The sequence below is a fragment of the Sylvia atricapilla genome, chromosome 2, assembly GCF_009819655.1.
Source record: "Sylvia atricapilla isolate bSylAtr1 chromosome 2, bSylAtr1.pri, whole genome shotgun sequence".
NCBI lineage: Eukaryota > Metazoa > Chordata > Aves > Passeriformes > Sylviidae > Sylvia > Sylvia atricapilla.
In genome coordinates, this window is record NC_089141.1 from 52978761 (window position 1) to 53005667 (window position 26907).

General features: G+C 38.4%; 1 protein-coding gene across 1 annotated transcript; it reads left to right on the top strand.

Annotated features, from left to right (window-relative positions):
* The first annotated feature begins 314 nt into the window (after positions 1-314).
* Positions 315-20397, top strand: SUCLA2 (succinate-CoA ligase ADP-forming subunit beta). The gene is made up of 11 exons (XM_066313284.1): positions 315-464; positions 1747-1930; positions 10171-10270; positions 10466-10628; positions 13324-13452; positions 13806-13944; positions 15358-15519; positions 15602-15744; positions 18052-18172; positions 18469-18557; positions 19588-20397. Exons 1-11 carry the CDS (start codon positions 378-380, stop codon positions 19660-19662), a joined length of 1392 nt encoding a protein of 463 aa, XP_066169381.1. The 5' UTR covers positions 315-377; the 3' UTR covers positions 19663-20397.
* Positions 20398-26907: the final 6510 nt, after the last annotated feature.

Sequence of the window (26907 nt, forward strand, 5' to 3'; positions counted from 1 at the left end):
GAAACCAAAAAAAGTAATCTTCAAAGCCGAAAACACTGAAAGTTCTTCTATTCTGAAGCTGAACCGGGAGGGAGTGTGGGCGTGGCTTAAGGGAGCTCCTTGCCTCCCTTTTAACACAGGTGATGCCAATCGAGGGCGACGTGGTCGGAAGCTTGTAGGCGGATTACAACCAACCCATTTAGGATCCTTGCGAAGCAAAAATAACCTTTATTAAAACCAGAGGCGCGGAGGAACGAGAGGCCGGGCGGCGCCCCTGACGGCGCCGGGCGGGCGTCACTGTGGGGGCGGGGCCGCGCCGGGCGCTTCCTGCCCCCGCCCCGGCGCGAGAGCGGCGCGTGCGCGCTGCCAGGGGCACCCGAGGGCGAAGGGGCTCGGCCATGGCGGCGTCCATGATCTGCAGCCGGGTGGCGGCCGGGCTGAGGGGCAGCGGCCTCCGCGCCTCGCTGGGTTCCACCGCGGGGAAGGTAGCGGCCGCTCGGGAGCGGGGGTGGGCGGAGCCGGGCCGGGGCCGAAGCGGGGCCGGCTCGGCTGGGGTGGTGGTCGAGGTCGCTGCCTGCGGAGCGCCGGCGAGAGGAGCGTCCGTCTCAGCCCAGTGCCGCCGCTGTCCTGCCCCGCGGCGCGGCTGGCGGCCCTGTGCTCACCTTGGGCTACGGCTCCCGCAGCTGCTGTTCTTGCTTGTGGCGAGTCTTCTCTGCGTGGTTCCTTTTCCCTTCCTTTTCAGCGCCCCCGTCCCCTGTCTTATTTGGGAATCCCCGTGTTTGCGTCTCCGCCGTCACCTTGTTCCTGGGAGGGGTCGGGCTGTGCCAGTTAAACTCTGCTTCCAGCTCGCACCTCGCCAGCCTCTGCTCCTGGTTGTTGTGGACGCCCTTCGGGGGTGCGGGCTTGTTTTTGGCCGCAGCACCCCTGGGAAGCGGTGACACGAAGGAGCCGGGGAGGCTGCAGTGTGTGACACGGTGTGTGACGCTCGCTGCCGCCTTCTGCTCCTGCCCCGCACTGGGGAAGGTCGCCGTGAGCGCCCCTCTCGAGTTACAAGCAGCCTCCCGGGACAGCTCGGCTCCTCTCCCTTGGGGTCGTGCCAAGGAAAGGACGTCCTGCTTGGAGAAGGAATTCTTTGGAGGCTACATAGGCCCTGTCGATTCGCTGGCTTGGAATGCTGTATTACAGTTCATGTGTCGTCTGCTTGTTTCCTGTATTTGAAGTGAGATGAAGCCTTAAAAATCCAGCTTGTCAGAAACTTCCTAGTACAGGCTGATTTTTTGCAGTGCTTGTGCCAATGGTACATACTCAAAAAATAAAAACAAATGCAAAAGTTTGTTTTGTATGTAAGTTTCTTTTGTGATCTTTTTACCATGAGCCTCTTGGTGCTTTTCTATGCTCATGGGTTAGCTGAATTCTATGCGATTCGTGCTTCATGTGTATATAAAATTAAGGTCTTGTTTAAATATAGTGAAATACAAAAAATGCAGCAAATGATTTTGCATGTGTTGTTGTTAATTTTTGTGCTACAGTCTTTGTCAGTGTTAGCAGCTTCACCAGCTCTTTCCCCCACCCAATGAAACCTCAAAATCAAATACCAAACTTGATATGAATGACTAAAATAGAAGGCTAAGATTAAATGTTCAGGTGTTTGGTACACCAAAGTGGCCTTGTTTCATATGCATACTTTTTTTGACCTGAAAAAAAAAGGGGAAGTTTTTCACAACAGTCACGTTCTTGTTTTTGTTTGTTTTTATCCTTTTCCTTCAGGTACTTGCTGGAGGTCCAGGAATACTCAGTAATCATGGGTTTCAAGTGCAACAACAGCAACAGAGGAGGCTATCACTCCATGAATACCTGAGCATGGGACTCTTGAAGGAGGCTGGCATTTCTGTTCCACATGGAGTAGTCGCCAATTCACCAGATGAAGCTTACAAAATAGCAAAAGAAATAGGTATAATGTTAAAGAGAAAATATACAAATAGGCATGGGATTTATACAAGGTGTACTCCCTTTTTCTGTCTTTCTTGGTAAGGTGTTGCTTGGAGTTCTGAATATACCTTCTCTTTAGGAGAGCCTTGTGAAGCAACCTTCTCGTTAAGAAGCAGTAGGTCAAGTATACATTCTTTTAGCTTAGATTAATATAACTACTTAAACTTCTTTGAGTGGAGTAATAGACTCTACTTTGTGCAAATCCTGGGTTTCTTTCTACTTTCAGCAAGGTTAGAGGAAGTGTTGTGTGAAGAGTTTCAGTGGTGGTGACAACTCACCATACAGAGAGCAGAAAATGCAAACCATATTTCTCTTTAGGCTACAAAAGAAGAGTAAAATCCTATTCCTTTGTGAGTGTGTTTTTATGGCAGAATGCAGCTACTTCATACAGGAGGGGAGGACTTTGATGGCTTGTTGTTATATGCTAAATTCCTGGCTTGTTGATGTAAAAGTATCCAATCTCATTTGCTGGGTGCTTAAATACTTAATTTAGAATTGAGCTTTAATTTTAGACTTGACTTTGCCAATTAATTTGCCACTTTACCAATGATGTGTCCTAGTAAAATCTTGTTTAATTTGAATTTAGTATGGAAGTCAGCTTGTACCATGTCAGGCATTAGAAGGTGGGGTTTTTTTTTTTTTTGGTTGATTGACTTGTTTGTTTTCTTAGTTTAAAGTCTGGGATTTTTTTCCCTCTCCAAACATATTAGGCTTATCACAAAGTTTTAGTGAAGGACATTGGTCATTGGACATTTCATATTTCCTTCTCCTATGCAAATGCTCAAATCTCTATTCACCTCCAAATGGATACACTCATAGTGATTCTTGAGGTTGTAGGTTTTGTTGGATTCATTTCAGTTTCATATGTAGATTTAATGTGAGAAATGAGATCTGAAAAAATTGATAATTTTTTTTCTAGAGCAAGTTATGCTGCTTTTTAATGTAGAAAAGAATGGAAAAGCTGCTTTTCCTTCAGACATGATGTCCCAGAAATTCAGGTATTGTTAGATACCTTCTTTATCTTGTTTCTGTTAGAGAGTAAGTGATATGAAATTATAATAATTTCACTAATATGAAAGGAAATTGCTAAAATACTTCTGAGAATGGTTTAAATTTCAGAGCCTCGCCTTCTATTAAGGGTGAATTTATAGCATGATTAGAACTTCCCAAATCAGGCATACCCCTTTTCTCTACTTTAATATCTGCACAGATATTGCTGGAGGAAAACGAGAGAACCTTTGTCTATGGCTCTTTAATCAACAGCCCAGACACCCGTAGGTCAGGATTCCTTTGTTTTGTTCTTGCTCAGAGGGCTCCTACAGCAGTGTGGGTATCTGGCTGCTGGTTTATAGCTCTGTGTCATCCCTGTGACATCATAGGCATGCCTCTTATCTGGAGTATGGGACTCTGGGCAATTTCTTGGGAATCAGAAGAATAAAGTTGTGAAGTGTGTGCATCCTTTAGTAAAGGAATTCAGAGCTTCTGGTTGTCAGCCAAATATTTTGTTGGAGTTGGTGTGTGGTTGATGCTGTGGCTTTCTTTGGTACTTGAGATGAGGAAGGGAAAAATCCCAAAGGGAGAACACACACTGAGGAAGTTTGAGGTTTTGAGAAATCATTCTGAGTGATGACATATTATTCTTTGCTCCAGTGTTTTGGATTTCTTTGTTTTTGTAGGCATTTAGCTTCTAGCTTTCATTTAGTACTTAAAAAAGAATCAGCAAAACACAAACCAAACCCAACAAATTTCTATCAGAATAAAAAAATCACTGGTTTTGGTCCACGCACTTGGTGACTTTTGTTCAGTGGGACTAGTTGCCAGTAGATATGAAATTGTTTTTTGTTTCTTTTTATATACTTTATCAAATATTTGTCTAGACCATTACAGAGACAGTTGGTAGTACTCTGCGCTGTTTCCCTAGTGCTGATTCACATGTTCCTGGTAAATGTACACAGAGCGGACTTTCTGACTAAAGGTTGGGTTTGGCATTGAATTTCTGCTCTTTGCAAATACTTCACTTAGAAATGGGTCAATTTTTATCCCAATGTATAGCAAATGCAAACTTCTCCTTAACAGAAAATATTATAGGTTAGCTGTGGCTGTAGCTAAATCAGTGTTACATAAGCATCTCGCTTAAATTTTGAAAAAAATGAGCCGAGTAAGTTTGTCCCAAAGCTTTGATAAGAGACTGCAGCATGGCTTGATTGCCTTGAAGTTTATGGTTTGCTCCTAGCCATGTGTGCATTCCAGCTAGCACTGAGACCAGTTCTGGTTGAGAAGCTGATATGTGTGTGTTATCAAGAACATGAATAATGAACCTAAAGACTGTTCAGTGAACAGATGGTTGATAAGTGTGATGGCAGATCAGCACTATTTGAAATGAGCATTGCTCTTTGTTAAGAGACACTTCCGTAGGGGCAATGTATTGTTGTAACTCAGGTTTTGATGCTTCTTGATACCTTCTTCCAGTAACAGTTGAGTGAAAGGCAGTGACCTATTGTGTGCTTGTCTGGGTTTTTTTTAATAGCATATATTTCTATTCATGATGATTTGAGAAGTAAGACTTTTTAAGACATTAATATCTTGAAGCCGCTTTTGTGTGCAGATGTTTCTGTTGGGTTTTCAGGTAACAAATCCCACAGCACGGCAGACTCTCAAATTTAGTGAAGTATAAAGCTGTACAAAATAGGAGGTGTTGAGAGAGTGCGTGCAAAACATTTCATCTTTCTACATCAGAATTCTTGAAAGGAGACTGAAAGCTCCTGGAATTAAGTCTGGTACTTTTGCTGTTACTTTTTAAGTGGTGCAGTGCAGCTCAGTGTCCGTGTGGTTTATAAAGAATGTTCTGTTTTGGTATGCTTTTTACACTATAGCTCCAGTAATTAGTTTGGCTGTATTCCTGCTGACAGTTATGTGATTAGGTTTTTGTTTTGTTTAGATGTGATTAGGTTTTTTCAGACCTTTTAGATATTTTCCAATGTTACTAAGTGTTACTTATTTTTCTGTATGCTGCTAAACACACAACTTGTGTATTTAAAAACTTTAAGAAGTAATGTGTAAACCTGGATAGATTTATAAACAGAAATTTTGATTCCAGGCTTGATTTAGTCAGAAATCAAAGTTTATTACCATGTGTGCAATTATTTTCTGGGTAAAGTGCTAGCTTTTTCTTTACTGGCTCTTCAAACAACAAATTCCAGGTACAGTGGCAAAAAGCTGAGATGGTTTTTCCTCAGTGTATGTCACACCCACCTTGGCTGTCTCATTTAAGTTTTTGGGGTTTTCTAGTCTATGTCATAGTGAAAACTCATGTCTGTCATGCTTCTATTTATAGTATTTTTTTGGTTGTTTTGCCATTATCAGGTTTCCTTGTTGGGCAGTTATCTATTTTCCTGATGTCTTTTAAGTTGTCTGAAACTCCAGAACATTTATTCAGTTGCTCTAGGAGATAGATGATGATCTAAGGTAGCAAACTTAAGCAAAAGTGCCTCAGGTGTTAAAAAAATCATGCAATTATATTCCTACTTACCTGGTCAAAATATCTAGATAAACAGCAGTAGTAGTTTGGAAACCAAACATTTACTTACATTCTAGCAAATGTTATTTTCTTTGGCATCTCAATCTTACATTTTGCTTCAGCCGTTGCTTTATTCTGTAGCAGTACCCTCCTTTGAAGTTAAAATATCAAAACATATTGTTGATGATAATTCACTAATTAAAATAAACTTTTATAACCAGCACATTCAAATTTTGACCTATGTATTTTAATTGCCCGACTTAAGCTGTTGCCAAAACCAAACCAGTCTTGTGAGCTGATGACGAACTTGATGCAGGTGATTAATGTCAGGAAGTATTTGTGTAGAAGATACTTTGTAATAGCAAAACATCTATCATCTGTTCTGTCACCTGACTGGTATGGTTCTTCCAGTGAAAGTATGATTATTCCTGGCACATAATTATTTCAATAGTTATACTTTTGATTTGCATGCAGTGAGTCTTCCAACACTCAAAAATTTCAAATGCTGAATGATGTGATTTTGAAGTTAAAGTTCCCAATAGTTATACTTACTAATGAAATGCAGACAGTGTACTCTGAAGAGATTCTCTGCTGTGTTGACAGAATTAGGGTTAGCATATTATTTATGTTGACACTCCTGTTAGTTACAAATCATCTTTTCTCTTTCTAATGACAGTAAATACACCTGTGTCGTTTAAACTTTGGTTTTTTGTATCCGTGCAACAAGAAAAAATTAGCTTGTGTTATAAATGGAAGGCTACTTTCTCTGGTACAAGAACTTTGAAATGCAGACTGAAGCAAAAGTTACAGAGACAGGTCTCTCTCTCTCCCAGGATAAGTTTGCAGGTGACTGCTAGTTGAGAACTTGATTGACACTTGTGTTACTAACCTGTCACTGCCCTTTTACTCTTGTCTGTCTTGTTGGAATGGATTAGGCTGGCATGGTTGTTCAGAAGGGGTCTGTAATACCTGGAAGCCAGTACCTCTGCTACAGATAGTATTGGGCAGAGAAGTGGCAATTAATGTGATTTGACAAAAGTCAAAATAGAAGTTTGTAAAGCAGAACATTTTAATCATGCCTGTCTGCTGTAATCATTGGACTTTCCACTTGCACAGGAAACTTCAGAGATACAGTGGAATAATGACCCTTCTTACTTCTTAATAAGCTTATTAGAAGAATGTATTTTACATGGGTGTTTTTCTGCTTGTCTGCGTGCATTGATCTTTCTCCCAGTTTGAAAGCTTAAGTTACAGAATCAGAAATTATTCCTTCCAAAAATAGATATTAGTATTGATAGAAGTGAAGATGGTTTTGTTTGCGAACTGTGTAACTCTTGCTCTGTCTGGTTAATAAATGATTGTTGAAGGTGAAACCTGTGGTGTTGGTAAATGTATAGATTTTTGTTGTCTTGAACAGATAAGTGCTAAGTCAGTGTTCTGATTTCAGACGCCTGTTCTCATTGGTATCTACTCTTAAATTTCCGAGCATTTCCTAGTTTTTTCAGGCTGTTGTACATATGTGCTTACAGGGCTGACTGCCGTTAACATGGAATTGTGATGTTTACCAAATGCTTCTTCTGAGATTATTTGTGCATTGGCCTTTTCATTGCTTGCCCACATGAATTGTACTGGTGTTCTAGTGCCCTTTGTTAAGACTTTACAGTTTGTTACTGCTGCTGAAAGCTGAAGTCCTGCTCAGTGAAGTTCCTGTATGCATGTGCCTGTCATATGGTGCACAAGTCTGCAGAAGCACTGTCTGTCTGTCTGCTGGATGAGCTTTTGCCTTCAGGGAATCACTGTTCTGATATGCTTCAGGGCATGATAGCACAAGTGATTCTACTGCCACAAGAAATGAGGCTGGAGTGAAAAGCTGAGGTCTAGAGGCAGGATAGGACTTCCGTGGTGGTGTGTTTGCTGGCATAAGCTGTGTGTGGGTATCTGCTCTAGGACAGAAAGTGCTATTTTTCATTGAAGCACAAGCCTAGCAGTATTTCAAAGCCACATAAGCAAAAAGCAAGGGCACAACTGTTGATACTGAGTAGAAAGCCATGGGAGCTGCTGGTTTCCAAATTTTTTTCTTGGGTTACTGTGTGTCAGCAGTTCTTTGTTGTGTCAGATTGTGTGACAGTGCTGTTGCTGGAACACTGCAGATGAGGTGTGTGACCAAGCACTTCCTCTTGTTTTAGAGTCATTTTCAAGAGGGGCTGTGGGAAAAAGTTTATTGAACAGTGAACTTTCTGCATGATGGGTTATGGTTTTCTTGGGATGTACTGTCTTAAATTTGTTTTGGTTTCATCTGTGCAGCTTAATTGCTTCTAAGCATAGCTGCTCAAATAAACCTTGAACTTGTTTATGCAATCAAGTAGCTAGTTTGCAGTCCTAGAGGAAAACAATTTGCAGATCATTAGTAATCTGCTCATTTAATGACTCAGTTGTTGCATAAGGGTTAGTCCAATGATGTTACGGCCAAAACTGATTGTGAAAAATTGAAAGTTGTTTTTCTCACACTCTTTTGGATGTCTATATGTTGATGAAATATTATAATGCATAATAACAACATTTTTAAGACATATGTTCCAGGATCAGAGCAGTGTTGCATTTGGCCCACTACTCTGCCTGAATACGAAAGAACATACTATTTAGGGCAATTCTTAGCCTGACTATTTTCTGCAGTCCATTACTCCTCATTTCCCCTCAGCATTCATTTTTTTTTTTTTAAGAATATCAGAGAGAATACCTCTGCCCAGTTACTTTTGACTCTTCTGTTTTTCCTTCGTATCTCTTGGCAGGCTTCTTTATATTTTGTGTAAAGAAAGGTCTTTTTTCTTGCACTTTTTAAAAACTGAATTCCTTGGTAGATGGCCTTTGGTTTTGGCTGTTGTAGAGCAGAAACCAGAATGAATGGTGTATATGTAGTTGTGTGTTCTTGCTTTGTCCATGACAGGTATGGCTGAAGAACAATCATGTTCTTGCTTTCTTCTTGATCGATTTAAGGATGTGATGAGCTCATTTCTTGTAAGGGAATCTCTTAATTTCAGTGATCATCTTAGTTACCAATTTACTTTTATGCCCAGAGCTGAATATGTTGCAGCTAAAATTTTACTAGAGCTTTAGTTGGGATCTCATTCAACTTGTTCAGCTTCTGCTCTTTGTTGCTAGGAGGAATAATTGCTACAAAGAAGGTGGGTGAACTTCGTGGCTTTTCTGAAAGCTTCTCTGTAGTTGCAGCTTTTTGTTTTCTGGACTTAATGTAGGAAATGGAAAACAAGCTTTGTACTTTAAGTGATTGCATAAAAGTTGTCCTGTGTGATTTCTATAAAGTATGTTGACTTGATTGCTGTCCAGTAAAAAATGGTTATCATCAGGAACTGAATTAAATATTAGGATCATAGACTGTAGTAAATCAATATACTTGCGTGTTTATCACCTTCATGCCTCTTTTGCAAAAGAGCTTTAAAATCGTGCTTAAATTCAGAGATCTTTTGTTAGGTAGACATTCAAGAAGTAAAATCAATAGATAGCTAATTGGGAGGAGTTACTTGAGTCTTTTGCTTATAGCCACCCTAGGTTGTGGTATGATTTGAATTTAGTTTCACCTGTCCAGGCAGCACACAGGTCACAATAGGAACCAACACACCTTTAATGTCTGTCATAACCTTCCTCAGTTTATGCAGTGGCTAATTTTGCTTGAGTACTGTAATTTTTCTTAGGCATTTCCGTGGTTCTCTTTTAACATTCAGAGGAACAGCAAGTCCTTTTTTGGCTTGGAAAGATCAGAGTGGCTCAGCTGATGGTGGCATTAGAAAAAAATGGGATGTGATGGACAAGTGTTAATGGGGCAGTTCTTAACAACTTGCAGTCGAGGTGCTATATGTATTCTATGTGAGTAGACTTCAATAATAACTCAGAACTTCAGGTTTTTTCTTTGATCACACTAAATGACTTGATCAACTCTTTTTTTTTGTTTTTGTTTTTGTTTTTGTTTTTGTTTTTCAATGATAATTCAGAATATCCCAGTGGATTTTTGTTATATTCTCACACTTTACTTTTTAAACTCAAGTGTCCAGTTTCCCATACCTAGAAGAATATCTTGTAAAGGATAGTTAAAGCCAACTAAAGGCTTCCCTTTGTCCATTCTGGGAAGAATAGTGAGTTTATTTAGCCTCTGACTTCTGCAAAGCACTCAAGCTTTTGCATTAGTGCTCTGCTGCATGGAAGCCAGAGTGAACCTGGCAAGCTGAGTTGGTAAGTGCTATAATTACTATAATATCATTGCTGGGAAGGTAATGGTTTATAGGTACAGGGTATTTGTAGTTGTTTGAGGAAAACCTTGCATATGGTGTGTCAAATGTTCAGTTTCATGTTGTTAATCATCTGTGAGGTGCTGTTTCTTACTGGGTGCTTAATCATTCGAGACTCCAACACCTATTAAAGATGATCAGAACACCAGCATTTTTGGATACTAACTTACCGAAGTTTGTTCACAGAACAGCCTAAAGCTGCAAATTGTCTTGGAACAATCTGTGTGAATTACAACATAGTCTTCGATTCACATGTGTGTGCTTTGAATGGCACACAGGGTGTGGAGAAGGGGGATAAAATTAAAGCAGCCTTTGTTATTCTACCTGAAGCAATTTGTTTTAGTAGTCACAGCTGACAAATGTTTGGGTTTTCTTTTGTTCTAGGTTCAAAGGATCTTGTGGTAAAAGCACAGGTTTTAGCTGGTGGTAGAGGAAAAGGAACATTTGAAGGTGGCCTCAAAGGAGGAGTGAAAATAGTCTTTTCGTAAGTTCTTTCTAAATTATCCAACCAAGTGGAAAAACCCTAATGTTTCACATTATGGATTGAGCCTATTGCATTCTTTAAAACCAGTGTTTTAGTTATTAACCTTAAAATAACAAAAATTAGATAAGACTTTTTTAATGCTACTTCTATTTTTACAGCAGTTTCTTTGTCACATTTGAACTTCTTTTATTCTAGTCCAGAAGAAGCAAAAGCTGTCTCCTCCCAAATGATTGGAAAGAAGTTGTTTACCAAGCAGACAGGAGAGAAGGGCAGGATATGCAATCAAGTATTTATCTGTGAGCGCAGATATCCCAGGAGAGAATACTATTTTGCAATAACAATGGAAAGGTCTTTTCAAGTGAGTAATATTAGAAATAGAAGTCAACTAATTAACTTGTTACAACTGAATTTCTTTTAAAAAATCAACAAAACTGTTTACTGTTCACTTGCTTTTGAAATCAGAAGTATACAAGCTAAATTTTGTTTTCCAGTATATCTGACTATATGATTGACTTTGTTTTTAAATGCTGTAAAAATGTAATGCTACAATTTGAATTTGCATAATAATACATGAGTATTGGTAGCCCCAACTGAAGTTCAGTGTCACATGGCCAAAGGGGAGATGGGTAGAATAAGGGGGTGATTTTCATTTTGGTTTTAATTTTCATTGGCCTACCAGATTATGCAATTTAGTTTAAAAACACAACTATGTGTGTGCATGTAAATGTACCCCCTATTTTTGAGTGTCAGAAACGAGATTAGTGACAGTGTTGTGGAAGAGCAAATGGTCCGGCATAATCCAATGTCCTTTTTCTCCAATGTGTGACAGTTGCTAGAGGTGCACTGGTGTGTCCCTTGATTTTGAGAGTGCTAGTGGCTTTCTTACACTAATGCTGACCAGGAAATGTGTTAGAGGATTTGGGCCTAGAGGTCTGTCTTCAGAGCTTTCAGTAAAATGAATGCCAGTTTTTTCTGCGTGTATGGGCCGTATGTGTGGGTATGTATTTTTTTAGGTTACAATTCAAATGGGGTTACTGAAATATGTCAGTGTTTTCTGACAGATGAGTGTTCTATTTGGAGAATAGAACAGAATTGCTAATTTCATGAATTTAAGTAACTTTAATGAAGCCAGGGTTTTGAGCAGATCTTGGAACTTTATGTGCTGAAGCTCAGAAAAACTGGGTTTGGTCTGTTCATATGCTTCAGAATTTGCAGAGGTGCTGTTTTTAGTAATTAGGGGATATTTAAGTATGAATGAAATAATCTTCTGGGGAGGAATGAGAAAACTAGTCTTACACTTTTTTTTTTTTAGCCATATTAGGAATTAAAAATTAGTTTCTTTTTCTTCCTCTGTAGTGTTCTTTTTGGTAGGAAAGTATCAGTTGTGTTGAATTATGACTTGGGCACCTCCTTTGTGATGTGTGCTGGAACAGAGCAGGGAAGATTCAAATGTTACCATATGCACCACGAGGTGGCGGTAAAATGCTGTAAATTAACAGATTTTAGACTTAAAATTGTGTCAGCAATAAGCAAGGATGCTTATGGAAATAAAACATACTGTGACTGATTGAAGCAAATTAGATAAAGAAGGGAAACATGTTTTCATGACTTGTTCTTGCTCTTGTATGAGAGATAAATCTTATTAGCATATATTGATCATGCTGTGTGGGTTGTTGCCTTTTGATGGGGATGAGCTTTGTTTTTCCTGCTGACATTTTATAAGTCGTGTTTTTAAATGTGCTTGTAATTATGGTAACTTGTATAGAATGCTTAGGATGAGGAAATGCCTTTCAAAAGGAGGAAGTGTGAAGGTTGAATAGCACACAGTGCTTATTCCTAGTGTTTCAAACCTCTTCCTTTAAGGAGGGGAAGAATGATTAAAATAGTCAGCTGAAACTGGAGCTTTATGACTTGGATATTGTTTGCCAGCAGGGGTTGTGTTTTAAGCAAAACTGTTCACTTTGGTCAATTCTATGGAATGATGAGTTATTTTATGATCAATTATAGCTTACCGACCATTCAAGGTGAGAATATCCAAAAATGTTAATTGAGTTGAATCATGCTATTAGATGCAGGATAGTTTGCCAGCTACGTAATTCCATTTGGAAGGATGGTAATGGGAAGGGAGTGGTGTGGTTATTAAGCATGTTCTCTGAACCAGGATCACATTTTCTATGATGAATTGTCAACAATTATAAGGCTGTTTAATCTTTTGAGTTCTGCTGATAGGAAATGCTGCCTTAGTACACCCGTGTTCCATAATCCATGCATGGGTGGTGATAAGGGAAGGTTGGTTGAGGGGATCCCAAGTATGTCTTTACTGTGAACTGCAGGAGAGATTTTTAGGTTACATGGTAGTGAGTCCTTCATGTTTTTGTTGAGATTTGGCTTTTTAAAAAATAAACTGAGCTGCAAATACTGCCAATTTTTTGTTTCTTAATTTCTTTTATTAATGAATACTTGAGTGCTGTTTTGTTTTGCTATGACTTACTGTCAGTGAAGGCTTTAGCTATTGAACGTTGTGATCCAACTGAACAGGTATGGTTTGCAGTCATTTATCACCAAGTTCTGCAAACCTCCATTTGTCCTTGGAGTTGGAGCATGGCAGAATGAATAAATGGGTACCTGGCATTTGATCTGTGTTTGTGTAGGAGTGAGTGGAGAAGGTAGAGGTGAGAATGTAGTGACAATTTTTCTGGTGGCACCTAAAATATAAAATGTGTGTGATTATGAAGTTGAATCTTTCTATCAAGACTTTAAAAATAGTATGTTTGTGTTAATTGTTTTGCTGCTGCTTTACAGAGGAAATTTTTCCTTGTTAGAAGAAAGTGGACCTGACATACACTGCAATGTTTGGAAAGTATTATTAAAAGATTTTATATGGAGGTATTGACTAGATAGTAACATTCTCTTTGCAGTATAGGAGAAAAATGCTCAAATAAAAATTTCCCAACAAGAAAGGTTTTATTGCTGTGAAGTATCTTATGGGAAGAACTAAGTTTCAATTGTGTGGTATAAAAGTACTTACGATTTTTTTCCCCTTTGTGTTCTAGGGTCCTGTGCTGATAGGCAGTTCTCAGGGTGGTGTTAATATTGAAGATGTTGCTGCAGAGAATCCTGAGGCGATAATTAAGGAACCCATCGATATAGTAGAAGGCATAAAAAAGGAGCAAGCTGTTAGGGTAATTGTTAATGTGGGAAGGTGCACATTACTGAGGATGGGAGGGTTGCTTCTAATTTTTGTAAAGAGTGTGTGCATTCAACCTGCTGAGTTGTCTTAAACCCTTGTTTGAAACAGATTTGAACTAGATATTTAAGTATTTTCAGTAAATCAAACTGCATGGCAGTACTTTGTCTAGTTTTTATGCAGGTGTGCTAAGGCATATCATGATAAATTTTTATTAGCTCTTTTTAAGGGTAAGTGCAGTATTCTGTATGGAAAACAATCTGTTCTTTTATTTCAAATGACATTGAAATAATAACTAAACTGAGACACCCTAACATGAGTTAACAATAACCATTCTTTTACTTTCAGCTTGCCCAGAAAATGGGATTTCCTCCTAATCTGGTGGATGAAGCAGCTGAAAATATGATCAAATTATATAATCTCTTTCTGAAATACGATGCTACCATGATAGAAATAAATCCTATGGTGGAAGATGCATCAGGAGTTGGTAATGTTTCTTACTCATACTCTTAGTGTAACACCTTGACATTTTTGTAAATCTTGGTTGCTTCCCACTGACAAAAAACTTCAGCTGGATGCAGCAAGATGAGTTTGTATTATTAACATGGTATGTTGAAAAACACATTTAATAAAGCAGATAAATTTGAGAATCTAAATATAGTAGGAATCCGCTCTTAATTGCGAAGTATGATCTTATGTGTAAGTAACTTCCTTTTTTATTTTTTAATTTTTTTAATAAAGCACATCTGCCCAGAATAAGGCATTCTTGGAAATCAGGTCTTTTCAAAATTCATAAATTGAAACTTGAATAAGGTCATGTATCCAAAATTGGTACTGTAACAGTAACCAGAATAGTAGCAACGACTAGAAATCTCCTGCCTTTATGACTCAGGCATTAGAGTAACTGATGGAGTGTGATGTATTGAAAGACTATAGGGGTTTAAGTAATATCTTGATGTTCATGAGGTTTTTAGCATATCCAATTGCAGAATAGTTATTTAATGTTCAATCTCAGCCAATTCCACTCTACAAAAAATAAGCCTGTTGAGAGTATTTGTACTTGAACTCAGATACTAACAGTTTGAAATTTAAATGTGAATGTAGCTTTCATCAAAGTGTGTAATTACTGTTACTGGTTTTTTTTGTTGTTTGTTTTTTTGTTTTTGTTTGTTTTTGTTTTTTGTTTTTGTTTTTATTATGCTGAAATGATCAGTATAGAGCAGTCTTTTCCATCTGTTTTTTGTGCCTTGTTATTTTTTATCATTTTCACTGAGGGATAGAAATTAAGTCATACACTTGTACAGGCAGAAACCTAATTCCAGTGTAAAGAATGTAGCAAGGCGGTTTTCTGCTTGCTACATCTTAAGTAAATTTACTTCTGTGTGTTTTTTCCTAACACCTTTCCTTCCAACTCAGACACTTTTTCATTATGTTCCTATGTGCTTATAGTCATGCACACATTATATATGTTTATTCTAAAAGCAAAAACTAAGATGGATTAAAAAAACTCAAATTAGGTTTAGACCTTTTGTAAGGATTAGTTTTATGGTAATTACTTGTGGTGGTGCATTATCCCCCTTCATTTCCAGGCTGCAGTGTGATCCGAGGAAACATAATGTGCCCAGATTTATCAAACAGCTTGTTGTAAACTTTTTTGGGTTTAGAGTGTCTCAAGAAATAGTTATCTTTCCTTTTTGTGCATAATTGATTATATGGAAAAACTGAAGAGAATCTTGTATTTTTTGACAGTGGTACCTGTGTCTTTCTCGCAGAACTTTGTGTTTGGACCGCATGACCTAGCTGCCAAGTTTGACTTCACATACTTTGACACATTCATGTAGCAGTTGAGTTGTTATTCTACTAAATGATGGTTGATAATGGTGTATTTTTTCCCTTTCAGTGATGTGTATGGATGCAAAGATAAACTTTGACAGCAATTCAGCCTATCGTCAGAAGAAGATCTTTGATATGCAAGATTGGACACAGGAAGACCAAAGAGACAAGGATGCTGCAAAAGCAGATCTCAACTATATAGGGTTGGATGGAAACATAGGCTGCTTAGGTATGCACTATGTAAAGAATTTTTCTATGACCTAATGGATTTCTAAACTGCATTCCTAAATGTTATCTTTATTCTCATATAGTCAATGGTGCTGGTTTAGCTATGGCCACAATGGATATAATTAAACTTCACGGCGGAACTCCAGCAAACTTCCTTGATGTTGGTGGTGGTGCTACAGTGCAGCAAGTGACAGAAGCCTTTAAGCTTATTACCTCTGATAAAAAGGTGAGGGAAGAGTTGCATATCAAGGTCCTACACAGTGGTAAAACAGGCTGTGATTTGGAAGACAATGCTTAGTGCATGTTCTCCAGAAACATGCTTTTTTTATAAGCACAGAACTAGAAAGAAAGAAGATGGAAATCTTAGCTGAATCTTGGTGCAGGTGAAGGAGGCCTAATAATCTTACTGAAATTTTTTAACGTTTTTAAATAATAGGGTTTTTGGTTGTGTACTGAGTAGAGAATTCTGTGTCTTCTGGTTGAAGTTACAGCCATATGTGAATCTTTCCAGAAATCTTGGAGTCAGAAACTCTCACTGTCTGCTGTTTGAACAGAAAGCAGTATTCAGTTGGTTTTCCACTATTTTTTTCTTTTTCTTTTGGACCAGTTTTTCAGCTGGATCTGTGTTTTGCACGGATCCGTAGATCTGCATTTTGCATAGAGTTGTGGATGAATATTTGCTGTGTTGTGCACAAACAAGTTTCTAAGGTACTGGTTATATGTAATGTAAGATAAAAATAACTTTGTAAGGGGCTTGGAAGGGCTTTAATGTTTATCCTATTAAAAATTTATCAGAACTGCTTGAATATTATTAAAATAATAAATTGGTTGAAACTAGAGGAAGAGCTTTTCCACAAAAATAATGTGAAGGCTGGACTGATGATCTGCACAGAAATGCTTATTCCAGGTGGAACTTGACAGTTTGGGGCTTTTTAAAAATAAAGAAATTTTTTTTTAGAAGGGGTAACTGTAAAAGGTAGGAATGATTTGTGAGACCTGCTAATAGTATGCTACTTTTGCATCACAATTTTGTGTACCACTTGCTCATCTTTGGAAAGGGACAGAAACAAGTAGTGAGTAATATTCCAGAGGAGCATAGTCTCTTTCTTATTGGAAACACTTATTATGAAATGCAGGATCCGTAATACGCTCCAAGAATGTTGCAGAATCATTTAATCATTTAGACTGGAAAAGGCCTTTAAAATTGTGTCCAGCCATAAATCTAACACTGCCCAGTCCTGCACTAAACCATGTCTCTAGGCACCACATCTACAAGTCTTAAATACCTTCAGGGTTGGTGACTCAACCACTTTCTTGGCAGCCTGTGCTGATGATTAACAACTGTTCTGGGGAAGAAATTTTTCCCAATATCCTATCTAAAACTCCCCTGGTGCAACTTGAAGCCATTTCCTCTTACTGCTTTTTTCTTGGGAGGAGAGAGAACCCCACCTTGCTACATCATTTCAGGCACTTGTAGAGAGTGATAAGGTCGCCCCTGAGCCCCCTTTTCTCCAGGCTAAACATCCCCACCTCCATCCTCGGAAGACTTGTTCTTTTGTCACACAAATTGAGAGAACAATGAGGGACACAGTCACAGAGCCCCTGAATTACAGGGAGAAGAGAAGAAACAAGGACGATTCTGAGGGTTGCTGATTTGGGAAAAGTTTTTGCAATGCAAATTCTCTGGTGATGTGTGGAAAGAGGGTGTCCAAACAGACTTCTTAAGACAGCTTTTCCTTTCTGCTTTCTTTCAGTTGCTCACTATTTTATCAAAAAATAATGACTATATCAGGAATTCCTGGTGCAGAAACTCAAAGAGCACTGCAGCCCATTGGTGTCATGGACTGTGCTCAGGGTTCAGGGCTTGTTTGGAACAGCCTTCTGAGGTGCCAGTCTAAGTTGCCTATTAGTTGCAGGAGCAAGAACAATGCCACACAGATGAGCTAATCTAATTGCAAGATAATGGGAACCAAGTTACTCTTTAGGAACCAGTTGCACAGCAATGTTTTGTCTTGCTGAGTTTGTTTTGTCATATAAGGCTGTCTACCCATTTTGGTTCCTGCTTTGTTTAATCTTTCACCTCTGACCATGGTTCTTTTTACCCTTCCTTTCTACCACTTGAGTTCCCTTAACTGCTAGCTTAATCCTTCTGAATAAAATGTATTTCAAGTAGCTTATCTCTAAGCATGCTAGCATTTAAGTAAACTGTGTAAACAGGGTCTTGTGTATGAGGTTTTAAAATTTCCTGTTTTCAGTATGTGAAGTTACTGGTGTGGGGGTACCACTGTTGGACTGCCATTAGCAATGGAAAGATAAATAGTTGACAGAGAGTTTCCTGAAGTAACTGCTCTGCTGTATGTGATTCTATAGAACTGTACTTTGTTTGCCGATGTTCTGTAGAGCAGAAATGTTCTGTCTTTTGCAGAGTCCCTTAATACAATTGAAGAGCTTGAATTATCCTTAGGCTGTGTACTGCTTTTGTCTGATGTGTCTCTGGCCGTTTTTAATGTGAATATTGTCATTGATTCTGTAGGTACTGGCTATTCTAGTAAATATTTTTGGTGGCATTATGAGATGTGATGTTATAGCACAAGGCATCGTTATGGCAGTAAAGGATTTGGAGCTAAAAATCCCTATTGTGGTACGGTTGCAAGGTGAGTTGGCTTCATATATACTTGAGTATATTTCTCTCTAATTGGCAGGTCTTACTGAGCTTGTATACTGTGTAGCAAGCTGCCTGGGAGCTGAAGTCAATGGAGAAATAAAGCAAACCTCGAATTTAGATGGTGAGGATTGGCAAGTTAATAAAAAGAGACTTCCTGCTTTTTAAATGCTGATGTTTTCTAGATTTATTCATTAACTTTTGGAACAGCCTTCCAAATATATGAGACTAGTAGGTAGTAGTAGTAGTAATCTGTCAATAAGAGTGGCATTCTGTCTGTTTCTGCAGGTACACGAGTTGATGATGCCAAAGCTTTAATAACAGCTAGTGGCCTCAAAATCCTTGCGTGTGATGACTTGGATGAAGCTGCAAAAATGGTAAGATAGCTGGTTATGAATATTCTTTCCAGAACATAGCATCTGTTGCAGAGTATTGAAAAGTGAAAACTCCATTCAATCAACTACAGATAGCTTAGGCTAAATCCCAGTGCCAGTTGCTACCTGTGCCTGAAGCAGGTATTTTACAAGTTAGTAAGTGCATAATTTGTCAGAGGTACAGCTATGTAGTCAGAAGCTATTAAACCCCACAAACCAAAACCAGAACAATGATCAGGTCAGCCACTCCCCTTGGTGGGGAATGGCTAAGAGGTTAGCTTTATTAATTGGGAGATAATAGTTAAATTGAGGTGGCTGAAAAATGCAATGTAGCACTTCCTTTTATCAGCCACTGTATTTCAGTGTGCATGGTTAAAACTATGGTTGATCATCCTGTGGCCTCATAAGAAAATTAGATATTCAGATACACTGATTTGTGTGTGTGTGTTGCTTTGCTTTGTTTATGGAAAAGAAAGTTGTACTAGAAATGTATAGCAAAAAAATTAGAAGCTACCTGGTGGGTTTTGTGTAATGGGGAAACTTACAATTTTTTTTTTTCCCCAAAGAACCACTTATTCAGTTATAACATTTCATTCTAAGCAGGAAATAATTCAGAGAGATTTAGAGCCGCCATGCAGGAGAAGATTAGGCTCCTTAAGGTATCAAAAGAGGATCCAGAAATACTTGCAACAGAAACTCAGAGGAGAAATAGCTTCTAGATACATAGAATATCTTGTGAATTGCCCAACACCTGGCAAAATAACAAGGTGGCACATAAATTTAAAACTTAGCATTTTATCAAGATACTTTGTTATAAATAGCAGACTTTTTTAGCTCCCTGAGATGTTTTCTAGAAGACTTGATTATCTTTCATTTAAAAGTGATTAAGAAGTACTGAGCTAAATAGTAACCCCACTCCTAATCCCCTCTAATACCTTACTGATGATTCTCTGGTATTTCGTTTAACAAGATTGATCCAGCTCAGTCAAGTTAGGATTGTTTTGAAATTAAGCTTTTATTTTCTGTTTTTCAGGTGGTGAAGCTGTCTGAAATAGTAAGCTTAGCAAAGCAAGCTCAGGTGGATGTTAAATTTCAGTTGCCAATTTGATCTGGGAAATGTCATGCCAGTGTCTAACAAGTTCTCTGAAATACTGTGTTCTGTGGGAAATTCTTAATTTTTCTTTTGTGTGGAGGTTTTGATTGACAGGCGCACAAACTGAAGCATATGGTCTTTAATGTTAACATTCAGAATGGTCAGAATTCTTGTAAAAGTGTGTATTGCTGGTATTTAGTCTTTCTTAGTTGTTATTCTCAAGCCTCCAGCTTCTGCTGCAGAATGTCACTTGCAATATACTTCTGCGTTGTCCAAAGTAAAGCTTCTGGTTGAAAAAGTAATTATTCTGCATAAATTTTGAAGTTACTTTACTTGTAAATTTGTATTAGCCTTGGTTAAAAGTAAATATGACTGGATTATCTAATTGTCCATGTGGAAGAATGTATTGAAACGGTATTTTATGTTGGAGACATTTGTACTTAGCAGTATAATGGACATGAGCAAACCAATCATTATTTATGAATAGATGCATTTGAACTTGATCAGAAATATTTTTAGAAGTCCTTCATTGAAGTGGCTGGTAACTCTTCTGGACAACGTGTTAAATCACTACAAAATATACTGTAGCACTTAGATTTTCACAATTTCTGGTCCTCACGAAAGAGCATTGTGTAGTTTTATATACAAACAAGCATTTACCAAGCTTCAAGGAGACAGGATAAATAGAGAATTAAAACGTCTATTGTACATTGCTAATAAAATTGTACATTAATAAAATATGTCCCAAAACTTTTGCTCTCTTTCTTTTGTATGGTACCATTTTGATAAATTGCATATAGTCAGGGATACAGCTGTAATTTAAGACAGCAAACTAAAACCTTTTTAGGAGTAAAGTTGTAGTGCCATGTATGTTTTTTTCCTCCCTGAAATGCACTGTGTGATTAAAACAACGTGAACTCTTGTTGAAAAGCTTGGACAGATGTCATCATATCTTGCTAAAATGTATCTCATCCCTGCACAAATAAATATGCAGGAAATTGTTGCTTCTTGGAGAAATACTGCTTCTACTAACAAATAACCACTAATTTTTGTCACTTTACTTGATTCTCACATTACACTGAACTTGGAACTTGGATGACGATCCATTTACTATTTAGTTTCCAGATGAGCACTCATTTTGTGTTTGTATTTTGTAGGCTTTTTTGTTTGAAATGTTATTTTTTTTGGCTAATGATAGTGTAGTTTTATCTGGAAATAATGAAGCCACGTCTGTGATGGGAATTCAGAATGGGAAATCATACAGTTATGAGCTAAGAGCTTAAAAGGGTTATATGAAATGTAAGAAAATCAATAGTGTGCTTATGAAGAAGTGGGTTATTAAATGAAAAAACTTCTTACTAGCATAGTGTATTTCAGTAATCTTTTTGGCAGTAGTAAAGAAAATCAGCAGAAGTTAAATTCTCTCCAAATTTAAACTGGATTATTTTTTATCCGAGCTCTTCTCTCACAACTGAATACTGTGTGCTGTTGATCCTGCATGCTAAATTGGGCTTGTGGATATGCTTGGAATTGCTTTTATTCAGTAGCCTTGAATTGAACTGCACAGATGACTAGTTTGAATACATCTGTTAAGCATTGAATAATTTAGAGAATATAATTAAATTTTAGCATGTGTGTTTGCTTCTAGCTTTTTTCTATTTACTTTGGAATCTTTGTGAATTGCTAATGTTAAATGGAAATGATCTTTTCACACAAATCTGTAGAGGAATGGAGACAAAACTAGATCCTTGCTGTTGATCCAGAATTTGCTTATACCCTGTTTGAATTGTTAAATGTAGTTGAGTAGGGTGGAGGGAGCCAAGGCCAAGTCATGTCCATCTTTGAGATGAATATAAAATACTGACATTCTCAGTAATGTATTTACCAAGTAGTAGACTTGTCAAAGCAGTATTTTGCAATTAGGGTATTTCTAAAGCCCATAGTATTCCTTTAACAATGGGTGTGGAATATTTGTAGTCCAAGTACTTCCTAACTGGAAAAAGTGGGATTTCCCTTTGGAATTGGTAGTAAGGGGCTGCAGATGGTGTTACAAACAGGATGTGTGTGTTACAAACATGGGAAGTGTGTGACCAGTAATACAGAAGACTGTGATGAGGACAGCGTATGGGTGTATATAGGTGTCAGGGATGGGTCTGGAAACATCCTTTTTTTATTTCAGGTAGTGAATAAACAGCATTAAGGATTGACTCATTTGTGTAAGTATCTTGAAACTAACTAGGCATATGGAGATAGCTTTAGTTAAGGTATGAAAGTGTTATGGGATCTTTTAATTACATGTATGTTTTAAACATTCTTCAGATAGTTTTGCCTAAATCAAAGCATGTTGCAACCAAAGAATGTTAGTTCATTTGGTATTTAGTTGATAATCTAAAGGCCCAAAGCTGATGTATTGGAATCTATTGAAAGCCTTCTAGACAACCTTCTTACCCATACTGTGTTGCAATGTTGATAACCAAAAGGTGTGTAGGAATGGAGACTTGCTAAAAATAGTTTGTGAAGCCAGAAGCAAAATTGCTAACAATGTAATCACAACATGAAAAATGTGTGAACAGCTTCTTACAGATGAGAGCTTCAGAGGAGCAGGAATTTTAATGACAGTAGTTTATATTAGATGATTTGCTGTCTTTTGATGCAATTGTTACCGTTTTTGAAATGTCATGAAAGTGAATATCTTTTCATAAGAGTAATGTAACCACTACCAGTCTTGAAATTCAGAAATTAGCTGGTCTCATGTTCCACAGCAACCTCAAGTGTTGGACTCAGGGCACTTTATGGCAAATGTGCTTGAAGACAGCTCTGATGAAAGTTAAGGGTCAAACTTACTTCCTAAATATTAAGTATTAAATTACTTCCTGAAATATTAAGTGTTTTTTAAATGTATTATCTACTCCACCAATTCTATTTACGTATTGATCCACTTTCTACTGTGATACTTTGGTGAAACAGTTGACCTTCATGGAAAAACACAGTAGAATTTTAAGCAGCAGTAGTATAGATACTGTTGGTGGATGTAGTCAGATTTGGTTAAAACAATTCTTATGCTAGATTTCACTGTTGAACAGCCGTGAAGAAAAGTATAAAAAATGGAAGCTCTGGAGGAGTTGAGAATAAAGCTGTGTTTCAAGCTAGTAATAGGTCTAATGCATTTAATGCAGGGGAAGGCCTGTATATTAACACCTTGAAAAAAACTCCCTGTACCTAGGGGGAAAACTCCGATTTCATGGAAGTGAAACTGCTAAACTTCAAATAGCTAGCTGGCTTCTTACCATGTGCAGATGGAAGTGTCACCCTGGCTTTAATGGATGCTTAATTGAAGCTAAGACTACCCTATTGAAAAATACATACTTAAATGCAGATGTCAAGCTGATAAAAACAGAGGAGAAAGTCAATGTAGGATGTGTATGAAGCAGCAGCTCACCTTTGAGCTGTGTGAGGGCTGCAGGTATAAGGTGGTAAATTGCTGCTATTTTGTAGTGAGGAACCTGTGCCTCAGTCTACCAAGGCTTGCTTCTAAATCCTGATTACGGTCTGCCTGGTGAACTTTGCCTAACGGTGGCTATCAGTTGCAGGTGGTGTCTACAACTGCTGTACCCCAGCTGAGGGAAGCTGCAGCATAAGAAAATGTCTGTGCTGGCCGATGTTTTGAGAAAGATGTATTACATGGTTTTCATCTTGTGAGGGCAGATAGGGAAGATGTAAATGGTGTAGCTCAACCTCCTTAGTGAACAGATGTTGGGGCCAAGGAGGAGGAGACATCAAATGTTCTCCCCAGCAAGTTGCTGGCAGTTGAAGCACCAAACACCTGAGAAAGGAAGAGTTCATCACTAGATTTAATTTGAAGCCTGGCTCTTCCAGCCTGTCTGGATAGGCATTGGTGGCCTTGGAGCATACTGACTGCAAAACTTAAAATGAATTGTAATTCAGTTACTGCTGTTCTGCATACAGGGCCTGACTTCAAGGTCAAATGAAATGCTGACATAGTAATGGATGCCTCAGAAAGGTGTTAGATATAGATAAGCAAAAATGATGCCTCACAAATATTCTCTCTTGTTCAGCCGTGATTTGGGGTTTGGAGTATTGCTAGTCAGAGGTCAACATAAATGAGGCAAAACCCACTCAAAACTGGCAGTAGCTGCACCCTGGAGTTTCTATTCTGTAGGTGAGCTTTAGCACATTAGGCACGTTTATTTTCATTTCAGGTGAATAGCTGAAACACCCTGCAAACCAAATTACATTTTTAAAAGACAGTTGGGATCATTCATTTTGTAAGATATGGTATGTCATAATTAAGCAATTCTTAAAATGTAGTGAAAGATTTTTCTTTAAGCATGTGTTAAAGTGCAAGAACCTAGTGAAGGGCCCATGTACATAGTTCTGTTGCTTCGTTTTTGAATTTTTTCCCCTCTTCCATTTACAACTGAGCAACTTACTTTCATGAGCAGGGAATCCTGAGGCAGTTACGTTTTTTACCACATGGAACAGGGAACAAAGAAGTAAAGTTGCTCAGTTGTGGTGGCTGACACGAGGCCAGTAAAATTTTTACTCACAAGAATAAAATCTAAAGGACAGAACTTACTGAGAATTGATTTTTGATGAAGGATTTTTTTGGTTTAATTGTTTTTACCTGACTCCAAATTTCATGTGTTAAAATAGAAGAAACTATACAGCTGTCTAAGAGACAGAGCAAGTGTGCAAGCAATAGATACACAGCAATGGGGATAGGTTTTCCCTGACAAAGAGTTGTGGTCTTACGTGTCTGCAGGGTAGGTTATTTCAGAACAGTGTCCTGGGTTTCACAGGCAGTAATTAGCTTCTTGGCTCTAGGAAAGCAGAAATTGAGAGTGCAGGGAGAGAGCCTAAGGCACTGTGTGCTGAACTTTCCAACATTTCTGATAATTCAGTTTCCTTAAGGGAAATTCACAGTGTTGAATATTTCTTGTTTGGGGATTTTTGTTGTTGTTGTTGAGGTCTTTTCTCCCCTTACTCTCACTTTCTTCTGGATTTGTGCTCTGGATTTCAATGATCTTGTTTAGTCTCCACCTGCACCCAAGTTCAAAAACACTGAGGAGTCTTACCTGTGTTCCTGTTTGCCTGCAGTTTCTCTCCTGCTGTAGCTTCTGCTGCTGCTGATAGAAATCTTCACTAGTCTGTCCTTTGCAATGATGGCCAGTTTCTGCAACATTCAAGGGAAATGAGAAGGGATCTCAGTGGGTACAGCCTGAATAAAAGACTTCCCTGCAAATAACGTGAAACTACTGTTTGTATTTATACTATTGTTTTTATACTTCATCTGTATTCTGAGAGTGAGAACATGCCAGCAGTTTCATAACTTCGTGTGTTTGTGTGCATAAATGTGTCTATGCATGTGCATGTATAAACATTAATATTATTAATTATTAATATTATTAATATAAATATTAATACATAGGAATTTGTGAACAGTTTATCTGTATGCGTGCTGTAGCTCTCTGCTCCTACTAACTTTGTTACCCCAATTAAGTGCTGCTTGCATGGGTTGGCAGAGCTGTTGGTGGCTTTGAGTGTGCTCAGCACTTGAGAAGTTCAGGCTGTAGCGAGAATGGGGTTCACTGGAAAATAACATCAGTCATGAAAGACAAAGCCAGATTTGGGGGTCCTCAGTCCCATGAGTTAGCAGTAAGAGTGCTCTTGTCTTCTTTTTCTACACTTTTGACCTTTCCTGAATTAGGCAACATCAAGTCTTTTCAATAAAAGGAGTCACATCAGGTGTGGGTTGTGACCTGATTGCTTGGCTTGGCTGGATATATCCAGTGTGGCTGGGCAGGTGGGCAGTATTCATGGTCCTTGCAAAGTTGGCTGGTGATGGAAGGCCTAAAGCTGCTTCTTGCCTGGCAAACTCCAACAGTGATTTTCAGTATTTACTAGTTGCTTATTCCTTTTCTCTGAACTAATCTTAACTTATTCAGGAAAATAGCACATGTGATTCTGGTGTTTTTCTTATATTCCCTTTAATTTACCATGAATCCAAAGGTAAGTGAGCTGCAGGGTTGTCTTTGCAATAGAAGCAAGACAAATAAGAAAAAAAATTAAATGGAGCTTTATCTAGTGGAACATGCAACTGTGGGATACTGAGTGGTGCCCTCATTAGTGTCACAAAACTGATGTACCCTTTGCCCTCCTGGTCTCCCTGGCATGACTTCAACCTATCTTTGTCATGACAGGTCTCTTGCAGTTTGGAGCAGCCCCATGAGCAGTATCTGTAGATCACACATTATTACCTCTGACACCTGCCACTTCCTTTCCTCCAAGAGAATTGCAGCCATGACCTCTCATCAGACTGGGTCCTTGAAACAAAATCACTTGGAGCAAATCCATTTCAAAGAAAATGGATTTAAAGCAGCTCCTGTTCTTGATGTTCTTGTGAGGAAACTAATGCCAGTACAGCACAGCTCTCTGTCAGACACTGTGACAGCTTGATACTATTCTACTTTAAAAAAGAAAACCAGGAAAAACCTCTCTACCCCAAACCCCTCCCAATTATATTTTTCTGGTGTTAGTTCCTTGCATTTATAGAAGCTCCACTGCATGTTCTGTGTGTTTAGAGCTCACTACTCTCCTTTGCTTGTCCTTTTCCTTTGACTTCCCTGCTGCTTTCTGGTAGCTTTCCTCTATGCGTCCTCTGTGTTGCTTTGTCGATTGATTGTTTTCCCCCCACATCTCTGTGTCAAGATTCTGTCTTCCAAGCTGACTGTTGTTCCATGATTGGGCATCAGTCTGCTTGTGGGAGGTGGTGAGAGACTGCCTTTGCAGCACTTATTAAACTGTCTCTGTGTTTACTCATGAAATCTTTTGCTTTTGTTCACTCTACTCTTTCTCCCGTCCCACTGGGGAGGGGGCCTGAGCAGCTCTGTGGATGCTGTGTAGCTGTGGAAAGATCCTGCTTGAAATGTGTTGCTCTACCCATCAGAAAGACTGTTTATTCAAAGCTCACTTGGAATAGGAATGTTGTGAAGACTCATTTAAGTTAAAAAGGCTTTCTCCTGAATATGTACAGCTGTGTCTTAAAGTGAAGGTTCCTAGTTTGGCTTTTCACTTTTTTGTTTGGGTTTTTTTTAAAGTTTTTAGGTTACACAGCAGTTGTTGGTGTGATCCTCAGGTCAAAAGAAAGATGCCTGTTTCCCACCTAGCTTTTTGTAAGTGGTTAAGCTGCTAGACACAAGTGCTGTCTATTTGTTTTTGAAGTCACAGGTTGTGTTTCAA

What these genes read in the sequence shown, in the direction of transcription:
- SUCLA2 (XM_066313284.1), top strand. Translation starts at nt 378, where the DNA reads ATGGCGGCGTCCATGATCTGCAGCCGGGTGGCGGCCGGGCTGAGGGGC. An exon ending in CAAAATAGCAAAAGAAATAG is followed by an intron (nt 1,931 to 10,170) that starts GTATAATGTTAA and finishes CTTTTGTTCTAG; the next exon opens with GTTCAAAGGATCTTGTGGTA. An exon ending in AAAAGGAGCAAGCTGTTAGG is followed by an intron (nt 13,453 to 13,805) that starts GTAATTGTTAAT and finishes TTTTACTTTCAG; the next exon opens with CTTGCCCAGAAAATGGGATT.